Here is a 22193-nt window from a genome sequence, read left to right on the forward strand (position 1 = left end):
TGTCAAGTGGCAGTTGGGTAATTGCTTACAATCATGCACAAGGAACATATTGTTTGTCAAATGCAGAGTCATTTGAAATAAGGAGTTCTGATGATCGCTTTCATTCTATAATAACCTCTTCTTATTCTTACTGTTCTACTCAGCGAAGTAAAAAAAATGTTGAGTCAGGAACTATAAGGAAAACTTTCTGCACACACTTGAGAAACTAATGCTGCATCACTTCAAACATCTCCTTCTGCTATTTTTGTGGCTGTCCCTCGTTGTGAATATTTTCCCTCCAAACATTTCAGTCCTAGCAAGTATCTGTTAATGGCTATCACAGAAAAAGAAGAGCTATGACACACTGACAACCTGCATTGCAGTTACCTGTGCATCACCACACAATGTCTGATCAATGGAAGTGTGCAAGTCATGGGGTTAGTGGCCCCTTAAGGCAAACTGGTTTAATGGAGAATACAAAGGATTGTCATATATTGAGATACAAGTATCTTCAAACACCCAGGTGAAATCTTAGCACTCCCAAATTCAATAGTAAAACTCCCACTGATTCCAAATGAGGCCAAGATTTCACCCATTTAGTGAAAACTAGACAATGTGAGACAACTGCACTAGCCAAATACATGTATATTTGCCAATAGGAAAGGTCAGCCAACTGAGGAATGAGTTCAAAAATTAATTCCACACTGGACAAACTTGTATTATCTTCAGCTATGCCTTGACTTTTAAAAATATAATACAGAAAAAAAGGAAGTCAATTATTCTGCAACTATTAAAAGCCACATACTGAAAGTGCCTATTGGCAGAGCTCTGACAGGCACCCAGTAAATATATGAGTCTCCCTTTAAGAGTGAACAGTTGCTGTGATATTTTCCATCAGCTAGATTTATGGAGCTTCCCCCCTCCTTCCTTTAGCACTGACATCAATGTTTTCAGTTTAGTCGTTAGCAAAAAACTTCCACTCTAGAGGGGGTAGGGAATAAGAGAATCCAAAACCAGAGACCAGGCTGTGCAGGTGAAGATACAGTTTAGTTCCTGAATTGGAATTAAAACTCCATTGTATTAGACAAAACTTTCACTGCTCTGAGTTTTCCCCAAGTAAATTCTCAAATCACCTGTAGCTTTTATTTTAAGACAACTGTAGGGTAGAGGGTACTTTGAAGGCAAAACTGAGGATCTGGCCCTCAAAGTTTGAATGTATTTGAGCTATCTATATAGAAAAATGCAGTCAGAATAAAAAAAAAGGAGGAAAATATGTTCAGTTCTCCTAACTCAAATGCCAGGAAAGATATGTTTAAACTTAAATTGCATCCCTTCAAGTAAAGACACTACACATAGAAAATTTCATTTTAAAAAAGTGAAAGTCTCAGAAAATCACAATCATAACATAAGCCCATTCTTACCTATTCAGAAAGTGAAGTGTTTGGCAGCTTAAAGTATAGTAGGTATTACCACCGTTTGCTATAAACATGGAAAGATAAGTCAACAGCACCCAGAGAATGAAAAGTTATCTCCATTGAAAGACTCTCTAAATCTGGATGTATTTTTAGTGTCACTAGCATGCTCAATGGGAACACAAATGCTATACACTGGCACAATTTTCAATTAAAATTTGGAACTGTGTTGAGATAGATCCAGAAAAATGCCCTTTTTGTTTTGTTTATAAAGTGATTTGAAGTTCAGTTCACAAACCTGGTTCAGCGAAGTTTCTCAGAGGATCATCTCCCATTACCCAACCGTTATGAGCCAAGAAATGACAAGCTTTATCAGGCTGATGCATCAGAAGTTCTTCCTCTTCCAAGGTCATCTCCTTAAATGGGTAAGTAAAGTATCTAGAGATTGCACAAATACTTAATTTTAAAGTGTATTTTAGTTTGTCTTAATTTTTGAAGACAATTGAAATACCTCCTGCCTTATATCAATCAATAAGCTGCATAAAGACGTAGTTCTTATTCATTGTAAAAAAGTATCTGCTATTGCTAGAACATAAATGAAGGGCTGTTTTCTGTTTTGCAACATAGCTGGAAAACTTGGGATGACAAAATAAACTGCTGAAATGTGAGAATTCACTGGTATTTTGAAGACTGAGGCTCGCACTTTTTAAAAGTATGCAGGTGTTTACAGCCAAGGTGTTTACAACTCCTAAATGCCTAATTCTCTTTTGAAAATTAGATTTAGACACCTAAATCAGTTATGGATTGCACTACTGAGCACAGAAATGCCTAAATACCTTTCAAAAATCTAGGTTTAAGATCTCAATCCTGCAAACACTCATGCATATCCTTAATTATATGCATGTAAGCAGTTCTATTTAATCCAAGTCCTTTGGATTTCAATGGAGTCCTGAACACTATAATGCAGTGGTCCCCAACCTTTCTCGTCTGGCGAGTCACGGAGGACCGTCGCGGCGGATGAGCATCCACCAAAATTCCGCCGACAAGCAGCAATGTCAATAGGCGTCGCCGTCAAAATGCCAACAAGCAGTGTCACCGCCGAAAATTGGCAACATTTCAGTGGCAACACCTTTGGATGACGCAGTTTGTCAGCAGCATTTTGGTGGATGCTCATCCGCCAGCCAGTAAATGGGCGCACTTAGATGCCCCAGTGGGCGCCATGGCGCCTGCAGGCACCATGTTGGGGACCCCTGCTACAATGTGTTCTATAGAGCCATCTGATGACCACTATTTGGGGGGTAGGAATTCATCCAAAATGCTTATCAAATTCAGTCATTGCTAACAAAGTTGCTAACAAAGCATTATCAGTGCTTAGTCTTACTAAGTGACCATTTGTCCATCTGTGTGGGTAAGGGAGGATGGGGAAAATGGGGAAAGAGCTGCAAAGGCTTACAGAGTAGCTCAGAATGTGAACAACTGGCCTACAAAATTTCACTTTCAAAACAGAAGATTTTAGTCTTAAAATTATAGTAGCCATGAAACCAATTACTGTAAGTAAGGCACCCCCATGGGGTTATGATAAAAAGGTGAGCTTTACATAGTTTAGCTTTACTGAATTTTGCATTCACCTCAGCAGAGATCATCTCTCCTCCGTAAGTGCAACTTGCACAAGCAGTTTACAAAAGAAACACTAACCCTCGCTGAAGTAAAGCTGAAGTTCCAAATTCATACTTCCTCAATTAAAATAAGTTCCACAGTTTGGTTTCTAAGATATAAGGCCTGATTCTTCTCTTCTTACACAGTTGTTACTCCATTGACCTAAGGAGAGTTACTCCTAACTTATAGCAGCGTAAAGGTCAAATCTTGCAAGGTGCTCAGCAGGACTGCTGAAGTTCATGACAGTGATCAATTCCTTGTAGGACCTGGCCTTAAAGATCAGAGTCAGGCTAATAATATCATACGTAACATCAAATCTAGACGTTCTAGTCGATTCAAGAAAGAAGAAAAAATTTTAAATGGGTTTTTGAGAGGAAGACAAGACATAATACCTGGTAACTAAAGGGTATTTTCTACTAACAGGACCCTGTTTAGGACCATGGTCAGCCAGTCTCTCATAAACCACAGTCTCCAGAAGACAAGTGACTGCCTGGAAGTACATTAAGTGTTATTTCAATAAAATATAATATTTTGTTATTTATAATAGAAAGCAAGAATTCAACATTTAAATGCAACATTAATAAGACCTGCTCTTGATGGTAGGTAGTTTGCTGGAACTGCTCAGCATTTAATTCTTCAATTCTCTTTTGGAACCAGTTACAGCATTCTTCTATTGCAGCTGGTCCATTGCTAAACAAGAGAAAAACAGCAATTAAAAGCCATTAGGTTCAGATATAACTATACACCTGTCTAAAGCTCCTAATTTTTAAAAATACATATATTTTTAATCAAAGGTAACACAAATATTGATAAATAAAAAAATCTAATTCCCTCCCCTACCCAGAGCATATCACCTTATTAGATTTTTCAGTTTAAAGTTAAGGTTCAGTTTTTCTTGGACAAACCCAATATTATGGTACCTATGTGGTATGAATGTTGCCAATGCGATATTCATGTCTACAGTACAGCCAAGTCGCTTATATTCAGGATCCTGAATTCTTTGAAGATGTTGGTTTGGATCAGATTTAGTTTTCCTGTTACCTGAAGAAAAAAATTGAAAACAAAAATGTTGTAGAGTGAAAGTTTACAACACACAGAATAAATCTTAAAACAAAGAATACAGTTTTTGCTGTTCACCTAGAAACTGAAATATAGACAGTAAAGGAGAAAAACCAGGTCTACTGAAGTTAATTGCAAAAACGCCCATTGACTTCAGTCGGGTCAGGATTTCAGCTCAATTCTTAGACAAAGTAGTCTTTAAAGTACTTGTCAATTGTGAATATTGATGAAAGGATACAAAAATAAAAAGTTTGTCAGAATTGATAGTGTTAAAGATGAATGCATGCTCAGATGCAAACCAAACAGAAAACCAATGCCAAAAACACCACCCCCACACACCAACAAACCAAAACCCACTATACTCTGTGGAGTATCAGAGAGGTAGCCGTGTTAGTCTGGATCTGTAAAAAGCAGCAAAGAGTCCTGTGGCACCTTATAGACTAACAGAAGTATTGGAGCAAACGCTTTTCTGGGTGAATATCCACTTTGTCAGATGCATGACTCTATGAGTTTCTTGCAATATGTCCACTAACTACTACTAACCTGTCTCAGATGTTGTACTATTTTAGATATTTTTATTGTAATATGGAGAATATTTCAGAAGAATTATATATCTAATTTTCCATGCTCTAGCATGAATTAAATTGTGGAACACATATACATTCAAATTTTCAATTCCTACTTTTTTCTACCAAAGCTTTTTCATAGATGAATGAGCTGGCAAACTATTGCCTTCAACACATCGTCTAAGTTAAGACTTCTCACATTGGGGTAGGGAAGAAAAAAACACTGTTTATTGTTTACATACAAGGTTTGCCCAACAGCAGATAAACATAAGATACTGAAATATAAGGATTACTTATGTGTAACAGGTATGTTATTACCTTGAGTCAGAAGGGTTTTAAATTGCTGCACAGCTTTGTTAACATCTACTTGGAAAAACTCCCATAGTTTTATCCTGGGATAAATATCCTCCCAAATTATTTTACGGATACACTGTAAAAAAAAAAAAAAAAAAAAACTACCATCACAATACACAAGTCCTATAAAACTATTAAATGTTGCCATTTAAAAAAATAAGCTCTTCAGGGCAGGAATTGTCTTCCTATATGTTTGAAAAACATCAGCACATTTTAAGCACTACTCCAATATAAATAACTAAACATTTCTTCACCCGGTTACATTGTTTATTATTATTATTACAAAGTAAAATGCTATATTTCTCATTTACTTACATTCAGGTGATGGTCATTTTCAATTGAAGAAGGCAGCCCCTTATCTCTGTATTTCCCTTCAGCCACACTACAGCTTAAATGACAGAGAGCTCTGTCTAAGATCCAGGCTGGTTTCAGATGGGGAGAATTCACAAGATTATAACCACATTCTGGATGCACCCTAATCCATTCGCTGTTAGCAGCTTATTTAAGAAGAGGAGAAAAAAATAATTAAACAAGCTGAATTATTTAACTGTTTCATACAAACATCTTAGGACCAAAACATTAGGTTAGCACAGGAGGTAAAATCATTTCCTTTTCCAATGGAAGGTTTGACTTCGGTTAACGCAGATTTAGGCCATGTGAAAGCTTGCATTCTACTAACATCTTTGATATGACTATAGAAAGTCAGTAGACAAACAGGTATCACTTCTAGTATAGCAGAGAGAATTTTACATTTTTTGGTGCAAAACAGAACAACTCACACACTGGTTGCTGGGCATTATTTCTCTCAGAATAGCCCCCTTGATATGTTTAAGGTCAAAAATATCATTTCTCACCAAGTATTGAGCTAAAAAATGGCCTAAAGATACAAGACGTTCCAAAGAAATAGAACCTTTAGAGTAGTGATTTGGATGCCTGGGAGGGTAGAGGAGAGGTGAACCCTGTGCTGTAAATAAACTTATCAGGCTACTGGTGATGGGGAGGCAAATCATAAATCTTCATTACAGAGCAAAAATTATCAGTATTAAATTCTACAGGGTTTTTCTGGAGCAATTTCATTCAACATTATTGATTTCACCTCTGTATAATTCTTACAGAACTTTTAGATATGGGTTTTCTTAGCACTGAATTGTTTTAGTGGAGTCATTGGGGACTGAAGTAAAGCAAATGTGGAACCTAACTCAAAGAAAGAGGAAAAAGGGATTGTGTCAGTTACTATCCACAAAGAATTTTCTAACCGTGGTAAACAAGCAGAATAAATATTAAGGAAGAGTCAAAATCCCCTACATCACAATAGAACCACAAACATGGGCTGATTAATAAATACAACTAACTGTTTTTGAGGACTCGTTGGGGGAGTTGTGTGTGTGTGGGGACACCTTGCACCCCATAATGCTTTATAGAAATATGCTTATGAATGTAAACAGGACATCACTGGAATATGTTTTATGCTAGATATGCCATGTAACATATCTTTCCAAAGATTAGGATCTACTGATATATTCATCCTATTTGTATGCATGTATCATTTTTATATTTGAAGTTTGAATATTGGTTATGTATTTGTTTAATTCTAAGTAGCCTAAGGGCTTGGCTACACTGGAGAGTTGCAGCACTGTAAACCCAAACCAGCACTAGAACTTACTCACCGTCCACACTTGCAAGGCACATACAGAGCTGCATCTCCCTGGCTGCAGCGCTGGTTGTACTCCTGCTCTGCCTCGGGAATAAGGATTGCAGCGCTGGTGATGCAGCACTGCTCCGCAAGTGTAGCCATCAAAAGCACTGTAATTGGCCTCCGAGGTATTCGGAGGTATCCCAGAATGCCTGTTCAGACACTCTGCTCATCAGTTCACACTCTACTGCCCTGGCCTCAGGTGACCCACCCTTTAAATGCCCCGGGAATTCTAAAAATTCCCTTCCTGTTTGCTCAGCCAGGTGTGGAGTGCAATCAATCAGTGAATCTTTCCAGGTGACCATGCCTCCAAGCGCCAAACGAGCCCCAGCATGGAGCAACGGACCTCATCAGTGTTTGGGGAGAGGAAGCTATGCAGTCACAGCTGCGCTCCAGCCGTAGGAATTACAATACCTATGGGCAGATCTCAAGGGCCATGCTGGAAAGGGCCATGACCGGGACGTGGTGCAGTGCACGGTTAAAGTAAAGGAGCTGCGGAGTGCCTATTGCAAAGCCCGCGAGGGAAACCACCTCTCAGGTGCTGCCCCCACGACCTGCCGTTTTTACAAGGATCTGGACATGATACTTGGTGGTGACCCCACTGCCAATCTGACAACCACGATGGACAGTTCAGAGCGGGGAGAGAGGGGAGGAAACCGAGAGTGAGGGTACTGGGGTGGAAGGAGACACCCCGGAGTCCCAGGAGGCATGCAGCCAGGGGCTCTTCTCAAGCCAGGAGGAGGCTAGCCAGTTGCAGCAGCTGGAACTTGTTGGTGAAGAAGAAGCAGAGGAGTGGGCTCCCAGTAAGCAGCTTTTATTTTCAGGATGGAAATGTTTCGGGAGAGGAGTGAGGGGAGTTATGGCTGCATGCATGTATGCCTAGATGTGGAATAGCCCATTGATGTGGTCTATCACATCGCGGTAATCGGCCTCGGTAATCTCTTCAAAAGTTTCTGCCAGGGCAATGCGCTTGCGCAAGTTTATAGGGAGAGCCACTGTGGTCCTTGTCCTAGTCAGGCTAATGCATCCGCGCCACTGTGCTGCAAGGGGTGCGGGGACCATTGCTGCACACAGGCAAGCTGCATAGGGGCCAGGGCGGAATCCGCATTGCTGTGGAAGATCCTCCCTTGCTTCCCAGGTGACCCACAGCAGCGAGATATCTTCCAGGATAAACTCCTGTGCAAAATGTTGGGATAGTGTTCAGTGTAGGTCCCCCTGCAGCTGTTTGCTTTCCCCAATGCACAGAAACCCCAGTACAGCCCTGAACCAATCAGTCCCTCTTCCCAGGTGACCAGCAGCAGCGAGATATCTTCCAGGATTAATTAACTCCTGCACCCATTCCCCCTTACTTACCATTTCTTCGCTGCTGTGGGTTCCGTGTGCTCTGTTTGGTATGTGAAAGTATGCTAAAGTGAGACTGTAAACTCCTTCACTGTGATTATACACAATGCTGCCTCTCTGTTAAATGTTTCAATTTTTGTCTTTCTAATAACAGTGTCCTTGAATACTCAACTGGCTGTATCAGAGACTGCTGAGAGGCTACAAAACTTGAGGAAGAAGCCACGAAAAAGCAGTTATGAATCAATCTGCCAGAGAGAGTAAAAAACTGCAGGACTGGAGGGAAAAAATGCAGCACTGGAGGGAAAGAGAAAGCAGGAGAAAGACAGTGGCTAAGAAGAAAAGCACGAAGCAGCTGATAAGCATCCTGGCACGCCAAACGGACTGTATCCAGTCACTCGTAGCCATGCAGGCAGAGCACTACCGTGCCGCACTCCCCCAGTCCCAGAGCTCTTTCCCTTGTGCCCTAATGTCAGCTCAAAACCCCCTTCTCTAGCATCCAGGTTCTTACCAGCACCAGCTGGCCCCAACACCTGTACTTTCACCTACCAGCCCTGAGAACGACGACCCTTACCCTCTGCCCTCAACCCCCATCACCATGCAGCATTTTCATCCTGAAGTGCAGCAGTCATTGCACAGCACTCCAGGCAGGACATATTCAAACCTCTGACTGTACAGTTCACCACCCCACCCCCCTGCCCTTTTAGTTATTTTCTTTTCAATAAATGAATTCTTGGCTTTTAAAACAGCTTTTTTTTATTGCAGAAAGTGAAAGATACCGTAGCCCAAGAAAAAAAACAAACAGGCACTGCAAATCATTGTAACCACTGCATTTCACTCCCGTGCAAGGCACCAAATATTACTGTTGGCTTTCAGCCTCAAATTCCTCCCTCAAGGCATCCCTAAATCCTTGTAGCCCTGTGCTGGGCCTCTCTAGTAGCCCTGCTCTCTGGCTGTGCAAATTCAGCCTCCAGGTATTGAACCTCGAAGGTCGATTCCTGACTGAATGTTTCACCCTTCCCTTCACAAATATTATGGAGGGTACAGCACGCGGATATAACCGCAGGGATGCTGCTTTCCCCCAAGTCTAGCTTCCCAGAAAGAGATCTCCAGCGTCCTTTTAAACAGCCAAAAGCACACTCCAGTCATTCGGCACCAGCTCAGCCTGTAGTTGAACCGGTCCTTGCTCCTGTCAAGCTTCCCTGTATATGGTTTCATGAGCCAAGGCATTAACGGGTAAGCGGGGTCTCCAAGGATCACAATGGGCATTTCGATGTCCCCTACTGTGATCTTCCGGTCTGGGAAAAAAGTCCCGGCCTGCAGGTTCCTCAACAGGCCACTGTTCCGAAAGATGCGTGCATCATGCACCTTTTCAGGCCAGCCTGTGTAAATGTCAATGAAACGCCCACGGTGATCCACAAGCACCTGGAGAACCATAGAGAAATACCCCTTCCGATTAATGTACTCGGATGCTAGGTGGGGTGGTGCCAGAATAGGAATATGCGTCCATCTATCGCCCCTCCACAGTTATGGAAACCCATTTGTGCAAAGCCATCCACAATGTCCTGCATGTTCCCACGAGTCATAGTTCTTCTTAGCAGGATGCGATTAATGGCCCTGCAAACTTGCATCAACACAATTCCAATGCTCGACTTTCCCACTCCAAACTGGTTCGCGACCGATCAGTAGCTGTCTGGAGTTGCCAGCTTCCAGACTGCAGTAGTCACCCGCTTCTCCACTGGCAGGGCAGCTCTCAATCTCACGTTCCTGTGCCACAGGGTGGAGGCAAGCTCCCCACAGTCCCACGAAAGTGGCTTTTCTCATCCGAAAGCTCTGCAGCCACTGCTCGTCATCCCAGACTTCCATGACGATGTGATCCCACCACTCAGTGCTTGTTTCCCGAGCCCAAAAGCGGCGTTCCATGGTGCTGAGCATTTCCGTTAATGCCACAAGCAATTTAGTGTCATACGTGTCAAGCGACTCGATATCATCGTCGGACTCTTCACTGTCACTTTGGAGCTGAAGGAATAGCTCCACTGCCAAATGTGATGTGCTGGCGACACTCATCAGCAAAGTCCTCAGCAGCTCGGGCTCCATTTCCCACAGAAATCCCACAGAAACTGTTGGGAGACTCGCAATGGCGCCAAACGTGGACGGAAAAAACAGTGACTGCTGGGATGTGAAGCGATGCACCCCAGGGTGCTGGGACAGGAAGCGGAATGACCCGCACTCTTCCGTCCCCTTCCAACAACCCATGGCGCCAAAATGGGACGAGGTGCTCTGTGGGATAGCTGCCCACAATGCACCACTCCCAACAGCGCTGCAAATGCTGCAAATGTGGCCACACTGCAGCACTGGTAGCTGTCAGTGTGGCCACACTGCAGCGTTTCCCTACACAGCTGTAACTCCCAGCGCTGCACACCTGCAAGTGTAGCCAAGCCCTCTGTGAAGCATCTGGGCAGCTTCTTGAGAAAGAACTATTCTCAGTAAGCGCCCAGTCAAGAAACACTTAACTGACAATGGACTTTGAGAGACGTTAATCTACATCTAAGCTTCCTGGGAACGTTCAAACTAACATGTAAACAATGGTGTCAGCCTGCAAAAAGCTGAATCATTCATACACATGTGACTTGCCCAGGTGGCTACAGACTCCATCCTGTTACTGTGATTTAGCACAGAAGTACAAAGGGGTTTCTGCCCACAAGAGATAGAATATAAAAGGCCCTGGAAACCCCTTCATTTTATCTTCAGCTGGCTCAAAAAATAGCCTCCCCACCCCAAATAGATGCTTGAAAAATACTGGAACAAAGGACAGTAACTACGGGGGGGGGGGGGGGGGGAGTGATTGCTGGACCCAGACTAGGAAGGAGTCTACTCTGTGAAAGAAGCTTATTGGAACATCTCTGAGGATGAGATTTACCTGCATTTAATTTCCTACCATATTAGGCTTAGACTTGCATTTTTTGTTTTATTTTGCTTGGTAATTTACTTTGTTGCATCTGTTATTACTTGGAACCACTTAAATCCTACTTTTTATACTTAAGCAAAATGTGATATTATTAATTAACCCAGAGCAAGTAACCAATACCTAGGGGAGCAAACAGCTGTGCATCTCTCTCTATCAGTGTTATAGAGGGCAAATCACTTATGAGTTTACCCTGTATAAGCTTTATACAGAGTAAAACAGATTTATTTGGGGTTTGGATCCCATGGGGAACTGAGTATCTGGGTGCTAGAGACAGGAGCACTCCTTAAGCTGTTTTAAGTTACGTCTGCAGCTTTAGGGGAACGTGGTTCAGACCTGGGTCCATGTTTGCAGCAAGCTAGCATGTCTGGCTCAACATGACAGGGTATCGAAGTCCCAAGCTGCCAGGGAAAATGGGCTCCGAGGTAGCCTCAGCACATCAGGTGGCAGTCCCAAGGGGGTTTCTGTGACCGAACCCGTCACAGGGGGTTGGTTTCTTTTTTATTTCAAAGGAAAAGAAACAGTACTACTGCTCACCCTATAGTATGTAGTTTTTTTCCTTGTTCAAAGTGATCTCTACCATTTCATCTCAATATCATTTAGAACTTGGCATTGACTGTTTGACCTTTATAAATATGGAACTCTGCCATCCACAACTAAAAGCAGCCTGCTCATTTGAAAGTACCACAAAGCAACATTACCTAGGGCCTTTAAAAACTTCACTTGCAAATATTTTATTCAACATACATATGCTACCTCAGACATCTGTATGAAAAATAATTTTTCTTTAAAAAGCAAAGTTACCCTATTCTGCATAGACAAGCAAAAAGCATGATAGATGCTTCCAAGAAAGACTTCTTTTGCCTCAGAAATGGTTGATTTTTTCCAACAAAATATAAGGCAGCAAAAGGACAACTTTTCACTTGATTCTGAGAAACTGCTTTTCTAGCCTACAGAGAGATGACAACATTTCTAATCATTGCAATAAAGGAATTGCTTTGAAGATTAATCCCCTCAATAATTGGAATTTAGTGAGAGAAACTTATTTCTAGAGAAACACTAGACACACAGCATTATGCTTGACAAACTATTCTTGTTAATGAAATAGACGGGAAAATAGATGCATATCTGATTAGAGAAATTCATAGATGTAGGAATTTTCAGCAAAAAATATATTCACCATAATACAAGCTTCATTTGAAAAAAAGGAAGGAAGAAGAGAAAAGTGGAAGGAAGAAGTTTACTAGCCCATTCTGTTGCGAAGATTAGTTTCAGTTCTAAACTAATGCAATGTTGTCTTTTTGAGTGTACAGCCAGATGCAAAAAACAATAGCATTCAGACTTTTCCCTTTCATCTCAAATAAGTGTTGACTCAGATGATTAGTTTGATTTACCAAAAAAATTTAAGCGCTACTGAAGACATATATTTCTGGCTATAGGGAAATAGGAAAAATTTCCCTAAACTGCAATGCACATACACGGTAGGCAGAGAAAGACGACAGAAGAGATAAACACAGTCAGTAGCTAGAGAATGGTGCAGGAGAACTGTGGTTACAGCTGTTCAAGTATAAAATTCTCATGTGTGGTTGTGAGGACATTATAAAGGCCCCATTCCTGCAAACACACAAGTTACACACATGCAAGAGAAGTTGTAGAATCAGGGCCCAAGTTTTTAATCTATATTTGTAAAAAAGCTTATTGTGGCAAAAATACCAGTAGTGTTTGTTGTGTGCAAGGATAGCTAGCTCGAAAGAAATAAACTGCAAGTTTTGTTTGCTTTACACAGAGCTGCATTTCATTTAAAGAAATGATTGTGACACTAACATGTTACTAAGTATCAGAGGGGTAGTCATGTTAGTCTGGATCTGTAAAAGCAGCAAAGAATCCTGTGGCACCTTATAGACTAACAGACGTTTTGGAGCATGAGCTTTCGTGGGTGAATACCCATGAAATGCATGCATCTGACGAAGTGGGTATTCACTCACGAAAGCTCATGCTCCAAAACGTCTGTTAGTCTATAAGGTGCCACAGGATTCTTTGCTGCTTTTAACATGTTTAACCATTTTACTGCTGATCTTGTTATCGGACATTCAATTATTTGAGAGTACTGCATGAAACTAAGCCTGCTTTTTTTGAATATGTAAATGGCTAAATATCCTATCAAATTTTAATTAGTCAAATAATTAAGAAGCTTCCCAAAAGAGGCTTAGAATTAAAATATTCCAACTGAAATATTTTTCACCAACTTATATAAAAAAAGAACCACCACCAATATTAGTTTATCAGCAGCAAACAAAATAAAATCATGGAACCTTTTAAAGTGCATGTATATCTAACCAAGCAAAGTTTTTAATGGCTGTCCTCACTTGCCTCTTCTTGGCCTCCCATTCTTACACTGCTTGCTGTTATGACTTGTGTTATGTCCAAACTTGGATCCTTGTTTTCCAAACACGTGTTCATGTGAATAGCTTTTACTCTTGTGACTAAGTTTGCAGGCTTCAGCCCTTCCATTTTACAGCTATTGGAGCAGGGAACCATCTATTATTTAGCTATAAAATGCCATAAGCTACACCAGTGGTCCCCGAAGGACCGTGGCGGCGGTGGAGCATCCACCGAAGTGCCACCGAATTTCTGCGACGTTTCGGTGGCAACGCCTCCAGATGATGTCACTTGTCGGCAGCAAGTGATGTCATTGAGAGGCATCACTGCCGAAACGCTGCAGAAATTCAGCAGCTGTTCCACCGCCAGCCAGGACGCAGGTGCATAAAGATGCCCCTGCGGGCGGCATGGCACCCACAGGCACCGCATTGGGGACCCCTGAGCTCCATTAACGGTGCCATAGAAATATTACATACTGAACTATTATTTAGATATTAGGCCCCAACAAAAAATAAGATGTAAAGAGTTGGTACCAAGGACACACATGACTTTTGGAAATGGGCACAAGAGTGTGTGTGCGCGTGCACGGGGGGGTTCCCTTGGTACATTGTGGAAATGCACAGTCATTCATGGGATCTGGGAGAATGTATGATGATGATAGAATTCATCTTACTCCTTTAAATTCACCTTATTCCTAATCTGTTTTTGTTAGGAGAAATCCTTAAATCATTGCTCAATGAGTCAAATAAATGGTATTTAAAAACTTCTTTGATGTCTAAGTAAATAGCACTCCAACACTAGAAAGCACCAAAAGTTCCAAAAATAGAGGAGTGCAGTGAGCTATGAGTAGCAGCTCTACAGAGTAGGTTATAAAAGAAACTGGACTGAGAAGATATGATCTATTCTTGCACTATTATGTGCAATAATTAGACTTCATAATTATTGGGATACAAAACTGATCCTGCTACTCATGTCGAGATCATGTTCCCCGAGCGTTTCTTCTTTTCAAAAGTATTATATGGACCTGTTCCATACCTTCTCTCACCATCACCCCCACTTCTGCTTTTCTTTCTTCCTCCCTCTGATAATAGTATCCTAAAATTGGTGTGGTTTTTTTAAACAGTGAAGAACATTACACTTGTTACACAGTGTAATCCAGTGAATTTATGCCTGAACAATGCCCTGTGGCATATATAAATACAGTTGGTATTATGAAATTATTGGTCTTCTATAGATAGAAACAGTGTATGAGGATCTCCTTAGATTTTTAGTGCTTTAAGCACTGATAAAGAATTCTTGTTTTGCCATTTTAATAGACAACTCTCTCTGACAGACATGAGATGCCCTAGACTTAAGGGGTTCAGAAGGCAGATAAAGAAGAACAAGTTCCTTAAAAACCCTTTTAAAAGTCTAATTCAAGGGGAAAAATCATGGAATAGTGGAAAACCAGAATAGCTTTGATTGTGTTACTGAGTTGGCAATAAAAAGCATCAAGATAGTATAACAAAAATCATACCAGTATGATTGTAGACTACATCTGTTATACAAAGCATATTCCATTCATTTTTCATTTTTTCCACTAGGTTTCCTATATTGCTCCAAGTACACTTTTTATTTGGGCTTGAAAAGTCAGGATTTACTTCTAACTGATCAGCCAGAGAGTAGCATGATCTAGATAATCCAAGTTTTTGCAATGGCGTAAAATGAATCATGTTGTAACCTACAAAAATGACAAGAAAACCATTTGTTAATACAAGAAACATGTTACAATGAAGATGAGGAAATTCTATGATAAATTGTATAATCATAATATGTACTGAAAACAAAACTTTTCACATAAAGGAGAAGTCCGTGGCCAAACTACAGCTTGCGGGACCATCCTGCCCGGCCCCCAAGCTCCTGGCCTGGGAAGCTCGCCCCTGACCCCTCTCCTGCTGTCCCCACCTCACCTGCAGCCTCAGCTTGCTCGGCCACTGGCACAATGCTCTGGGTGGTGGGGCTCTGAGCTCCTGGGGCAGTGCAGCTGAAGAGCCCAGCCTGACCCGGTGCTTTGCGGTGGCGGAGGCAGCGGTAGCAGCAGCAGTGTGGCCCGGCTCCAGCCAGGCAGTGCAGTTGTAGTCCTGCCAGCCATCAGTGCTCCAGGCAGCACAGTAAGGGGGCAGGGTGGATGGATAGAGGGCAGGGGAGTTTGGGATGGTGGTCAGGGGGGGAACAGAGGGTTGAATGGGGGCAGGGGGGCAGTGATTGCAGGGAGAAGGGGTGGTTGGATAGGGCAGGGGTCCCGGGGGTCCCATCAGGATTGAGAGGAGGGGTTGGATGGGGTGGCAAGGATTCAGGGGCAATCAGGGGACAGGGGGGGTTGGATGGGGCAGGGGTCCGGGGGGGGGCGCAGATGGGGGGCACAGATAGGGAGGTGGAGGCCGGGCCACGACCCCCTCCCTTAACTGGCCCTCCACACAATTTTTGAAACCCGATGCGGACCTCAGGCCAAAAAGTTTGCCTGCCCCTGTTTTAAGGTAAGATTTAAACCACTCTTCCCATCTCAGATTTATCCCCACCTCTTGTCCACCATTCCAATCAATTCTACAAACTTCACATCTATGTGAAACAAAAATCAAAACAAACAATCCAAAAATTTAGATCACTTTTTAAAGGTGATTCCCAAATACTTGTCTTTCAAAGCAAATATTTTAATAACCAGACTAGTTTGTTCTATTATATGTTTAACACTGAATTCAGTTTCATAACTATTTTCATAAAACTGCAAACTACAAAAAGATATATGAACTGTGTAACAGATACTGGTAAAACAAACAGTATAAATATAAACTGTATCCCTTAAAAATTACCTTTACAGAGTATATGGTTATTACCTGATTCTTTTGCAACTTTAAGACGATCTTCCCATTCTTCAAATGGTCCCAGACACTTAGCTAGGAATGTCTGGAGTGTAACACAGTCCAAATGCAATACTTGATTATCAGCTCCAACACGCAAAATAGGATCCACAACTATGTAACCTCCACCACTTTTCTCATTTCTAGAATAAATTGAGTCTATTAAACACTGGAAAAGCAAATGCCCATTGCACCAGCTATTTCTACAGAAACCAGTCCACAATCTGGTAGTTTAAAATCATCCCATTTTAGCCACAAAACAGTTACCGATCTTTCAAACTCAGAGTAGTTTCCACCATTTCCCCAATTTATGGATGCATTTAGACTCAAATGTAAGTTTCGGAGGCAGAACATGAAGTACAACAAGGCCTTTTTCTGGAGAAAAACATACAGATGACCTCAGTCCTACAGTTGGATCCATGTGAGTAGACCTGTAGGACTGTTTGAAGTCCTATGGATTTCAATGCAGCTTTGTGAAGATATGAGAATCAGCCTGCTCAGACTGGATTGGGGTCAAAAACAGTGACTGAACCTATGAGGCACCAAGTATTCTTAACCCCTTCCCCCATTCCTCTACTCAGCAATTTTTTAATAGAATGAACATGAGTATTCTCAAAACATGATCATTAGAGGAAATACAGCTGATGGTGAAAACTTATAAACAGTCATCAAAATTTTTCCTCTGATTACTGGTCCAGGCTGAGAACCTGTAAGATTTTTATGGTCCTGATCAGCCACAAAGGTCCCAAAGCTATCAGCTCTTAAACAATGGTAACAGGTGAGGTACAATACACTACAAATTGATTGATTGCACTAGACTTGATTAAAAAAATCTGAGTTCTGATTAGCATCTTACTTTCATTCTTATACTGTCTCAAGACCTCAAAAAAAAAAATCACTGACATTCGAGATGAATGGGTTAATGTTTCATAGGTTTTGAACATGATTGCTTGCTCTGGTAGCAGCTAGAGGTCAGAACTGAGTGGAACAAAACCTAAAGCTATTTAAGGAAGACTACTTATTTTAATGTCTGATCTCTCACAACCTTCCAAGTCTATTAATTATTTGTACCATTAGAATGCTGACTTTGAAACCTTGCAGGCATGGACTGCCTTTCCAAAATTCATAAACAAATAGATGATCAAATTTGTTCTGAGTACTCCCTAAAATACTGCAGCATCAAAAACCACATCTTGCATCCTTTTGGACAGTCTTCTGCAGAGGTCAAATGACTGCACTGATACGGAAACTGAATTACGGTCTTACACCTCATAGTTCTAGGTCAAGACTGAGATACATGGAGTAGTGAGGGAAAGATTGCAGTTTTTCATATGTAAAAAGCTCCACTTACTCATGACTGAAATAATACTGGTATGATCCAGAAATTTGGAGATCCAGTTTACAATATTTGTCAGAATCATCTTCTCTTCCTGTTGGGTTGTGCCATGACAGTGCCCTAAACTTGCGGCGACAGAATAATTCTCCAGAAGCTGGGTAATTAGTGTACACTGTAACATGCTTGCCTTGTAATGTTGGGCCCAGTCGGAACTGCAGTTCAAAACCTCAATAGAAAAGAGAATGAGTTTTAAAAAAACCTCATTTATTAAAATTAAAGACTAAATCTTTTGGTTTATTACTGCAATTCACAATATGAAGATTTTAAGTTAATAGATGGGGACATAATTCTAAATAGGTGTATTGGGTGTAAAATTAAGAGAATGTTTTTATTTTACTGCCATTTCTCATCAACAGATAATGATGCTGTAATAATTATTTCTGCTTCTGTTACCATTCAAAACCAACTAGAACCCTGAAATGGGAAAAATTATCCCTCTTCAGAGCACTTTATTTCTATTTCTGCTCAAATACAATACAGTAACAAAAAATGCCTGGAAAAAGTTATTTATTGCAGTTTTGGAAGAATTGTGAGATGACACAAGTATTACTGTCTAAACAGTCATCTCATTTTTAATACATAATATATAGAGATGGGGTACACATTTTTTATTTAAATGCCAATTAAAAACCCATATTTTACCTATTTTTGTTACGTGTAACACCCAACATTACTATAATTGACATGAAAAACGGAGTGGGGGAAAAAAAGCTATTTTTCTCTAGTCTGTTTCTCGTTGTGCACTTGAAAGCATTTTCTGTCCAGTCAGTTTCTCATATTTATGTGAATCTTTCACATAACAGAGAAAGAAAATAATTCTTAAATATAAAAGCACAACAGGAAAATATGACTCTCAAACCACATACATTGGCACAAGAACTTGGGAATATGTAGCACCTGAATTTACTTTTTACCTTTTTTTTTTTTTTTTTTTTTTAAATTAAACTGACAAGGTTCTAAGTTGACACTCATTCGTTAAATTTAACTGAACTGGGAAGATAGGTATTTGTGAAAAATAGAAGACCAAACTTGAAAATGAAAATATTTTAGATATGTTTACATTTCATGGAGTATTCAACTGAACAAATCCAAAAACCTTTACATTTTTTGAAAATATAAATGAAGTTACAGACTGAGGCCCCACTCTTGCAATTTACAGCTCCATATTTGCATGGAGCCCTAGTGACTTCCATGGGACTCTTCTTGGGTGCAACTGCTCATCCACAAATTGTAAATTGCAAGTTTGAAACCTTAATACCCTAAAATGGAAACATTTGTCCCCAATTCTATAATCTAATCCACCTGTTCACATGGAATTTCATTTAAGCCAACAGGCCTCAGTGCATGTGTGTGCCTGAAAGAATCGGACTGTAGTATCACGGCCTTAAAAGCCTGGTCTGCTCACATGAGTAAAACTGGACAGATGCTTAAGCACTTGCAAGGCAACAACCATTACTGATTGAGGCCTCAATCTTGCAACTGACTACACCCACACACAGCCGTGAACCCCTGCAGGGCCACAGTGACTTCAATGGACAGTTAACTGCAGGACCAGGATCTTAGAATCCATGATTTTTTTTAAAAAGTGTTTATTCATTCTTCAGTTAAAAAGCAAAAGACTCTCAGCTGTTTTGTCTTCCTGGTAAGGAAGTTCTACGTGTAGTCTAAAGAACAGACAAACCAATCATATATTAGAAAAAGAGTTTAAAATTGTGGTGTAACATGTAAAAAAGTTAAACAACTGAATTACATTATCCTGATTAAATAAAAAAAGTTGCTCAACAAATGGAATTGTGCCAGCACAACCAAATATCAGAGTCCAGCTATCCAAGTACATTTAAATAGCCCATGCCAAATGAAGTTTAGCCTATCATCCACTAAACATAAAAAAAAAAAAAAAAAAGACACTCTCTAAGCACATAATAGTGCAAAGGCTGAACAACAGTTTCAGGATTTGGGTGCCTATCAACGAAAAACATAGCTAACTTGGTTGTAAAAATTGTACACAAAAATCACTCTTGGGGCTTGTCTACACTGGCATTTTACAGCGCTGCAACTTTCTCACTCAGGAATATGAAAAAACACCCCCCTGAGCGGTGCAAGTTTCAGTGCTGTAAAGTGCCAGTGTAGATAATGCACCTGCGCTAGAAGCCGCACTCCCAGCACTGGTAGCTATTCCTCTTATGGGGGTGTTTTTATAGTCGCGACTACACAAGCCACATTAAAGAGCTGCCGCAGCAGTGCTTTAACGTTGCTACTGAAGACGTACCCTCAGAAAGTTCAGGCAATTTCTCCTCACTATAGTCTTGACATTTCCTTATTGAATCTGCTAAAATTAGATCACGCTACAGGGTTATATACCTTAGAGCTCTTACTCCCTTACAGTAACAGTACTGATTCCAGGAATGCTCTGCCTAAATTAGCTACTCTCTCCCTCAACTAGCTATCAACTTAGGCAATTTCAAAAGTATGGCTTTCAAATCTTCAGCGGCCTCCAAACAAAGCTTACATAGCCTGAAGAAAAGTTAATAAGGAGGTCAGAACCGACTCTGCACTTTGTTCATTAATGATAAAAGTTTCTGGTAAATTCACATACTAATCATTCAGCAAATTCTGAAATCTAAATATTTAAGCACACTTCTAGTTTTATAGAAGGGTAAAAAAAACGTTGTGCTGTTCTGAAAGTATTTTAAAAGTACGGTAAATTCATAAATCAACCATTCTTAGACAATTTTTTAAAATCTTTCTGGTGACAGTTAAAACTTTTACTGTTGCCCCTTTAAAAAAAGAAACAATATACAAGGAAGAATAAAGACCTCAGATAACATTTTGATCTTAAACAGTTCATGGGCTGAGATTGCTGACCAAGATGATACCAGTCCAAATATATCTTTCACTAACAGCTTGATGGGTATACTTAAAAATAATTACAATTATTTACTAACATGAGAAATAATTGCAAATTACAGCATTGCTGTAACGCATTTAGCACACAAACATGTCTTTTCAAATCTTACCTGTGACCCAAAAAAAGGACTGAAGACATAAATAATTCATATCCCTACAACTAAGACATGGGATTTGTACATAATATATTTAGTACTGCACAAAAAAAATTGGATTATGAAAACTTTTATAAATAGCAAAGACAGGGACCAAAGTCATGATGGATATGGGAGTGCTACAGCTATACCATCCTTCAGGTGCAGTCTTAAACTAGGTTCATATTTAATTGGAATAGTGATTTTGCTTTTTACATACAATTTGCCTTTCAGCCTGAAAGTGTTTTACAACTCACACTGACAGGGTGACCAGACAGCAGGTGAGAAAAATCGGGATGGGGGGGGGGGTAGGTAATAGGAGCCTATATAAGAAAAAGCCCAAATATCAGGATTGTCCCTATAAAATAGGGACATCTAGTCACCCACTGATCGATCCATGATTGTGGGCTCTAAAGCTATCACCACACAAACAATCAACGCCATACAAAGAGCACTACAGTACCAAAGGACAGCAACTAACCTAAACACAGCGTGAGTGTGTGAGACAGATAACGGGTGAAGGAAAAACTACAGCGCTCCACGATCATTTTCATTAATGAATTTCAGTGCTGGCTTACCTAAGAGCTGCCTAGAATCTCCCTTCGGTTACTAACCAGCGCTGCGCACAGCAGAGCCGCTACCTGCCAGCACTGACCTTGCTCAAGCCTGAAGAGGGTCTTCTCCTGCTTTTCCATGTCGCTGAGAAGCAAAACTCGAGTCTGGTTACTAGGGGGCATTTTCGCTGCCCGGTGACTTGGCCTCTTTCAAGGGGAGACACTCGACGTCGGAAATACCGGAGCGACCCCTACAAAAACAAAACCAAACCACCCCTCACAAGTCAGCAGCCAGGAGAGCAGGAAGGAGCCCCAGCCCCAGCCCCGCGGGAGCCAGACTTACATCGCCCAGCCCGGAGAGCGCCCAGGGGAGAAGCGGGGAAGGAGGCCCAGTCCCGGCGCGCAGGGCCGAGCCGCAGGCAGACAGACAGCGGCGGCCGGAGGGGCTGCTCCTGTCAGTCTCCCTGTACAATGCGCCCTCGGCCCGGGGCGCGCAGGGGGCGGGGGAGTCGCCTGGCATCGCGTCCCACCCCGGGGCTATATAAATAGCTGCCAGCGCGGGGCTACTCACGGGCGGCTCCTCCGCAGCGAGCACTGGGGCCTCCGCCTGCTACAGGCCGGGCGGCTCCTCACCTCACCGGAACGCAGCGCCCAGAGCCGCCAGCCTCGCACCAACTTTATTGGTTGCGCCGCGGCCAGACACTGACAGGGCGGGAGGTGGCGGAGCTCCCGCGAGAGGAGCGGCTGAAGGGAGGGGAGGGGGTTGCACGGGGTAGGGGATGCAGGAGCTGCTGCTGGGAAATGGGCTTTGAACTGGACGATTTTAAATTCTGTGCAGCCAGCTATTGTGTTTATTTACACACGGACGCTTGTGGCTGTACTATCCCCGCCCAGCAGTGCGGGA

At 41.5% G+C, this 22193-nt stretch overlaps 1 protein-coding gene across 4 annotated transcripts in view; it reads right to left on the reverse strand.

Annotated features, from left to right (window-relative positions):
- Positions 1–21939, reverse strand: part of AGL (amylo-alpha-1, 6-glucosidase, 4-alpha-glucanotransferase) — a 66299-nt gene extending 44360 nt beyond the window's left edge. For 2 of the 4 annotated variants that reach the window (XM_050960928.1, XM_050960929.1), the window contains exons 1-11: positions 21861–21939; positions 21391–21540; positions 17650–17860; positions 16275–16441; positions 14918–15121; positions 5342–5523; positions 4991–5102; positions 3968–4088; positions 3635–3737; positions 3440–3537; positions 1690–1829 (exon numbers count right to left, since the gene is read on the reverse strand). In XM_050960928.1, the coding sequence (XP_050816885.1) occupies positions 1690–1829; positions 3440–3537; positions 3635–3737; positions 3968–4088; positions 4991–5102; positions 5342–5523; positions 14918–15121; positions 16275–16441; positions 17650–17860; positions 21391–21472 (1420 nt within the window). In that variant the 5' untranslated portion in view covers positions 21473–21540; positions 21861–21939. Of the gene's footprint in view, positions 1–1689; positions 1830–3439; positions 3538–3634; positions 3738–3967; positions 4089–4990; positions 5103–5341; positions 5524–14917; positions 15122–16274; positions 16442–17649; positions 17861–21390; positions 21541–21632; positions 21743–21860 lie in introns of those variants that run through there. The other 2 variants (XM_050960930.1, XM_050960931.1) reach the window with 2 other exon arrangements.
- Between the last annotated feature and the right edge of the window lie 254 nt (positions 21940–22193).

The sequence above is a fragment of the Gopherus flavomarginatus genome, chromosome 7 (genome assembly GCF_025201925.1).
Source record: "Gopherus flavomarginatus isolate rGopFla2 chromosome 7, rGopFla2.mat.asm, whole genome shotgun sequence".
In the NCBI taxonomy this organism is placed as follows: Eukaryota; Metazoa; Chordata; order Testudines; family Testudinidae; genus Gopherus; species Gopherus flavomarginatus.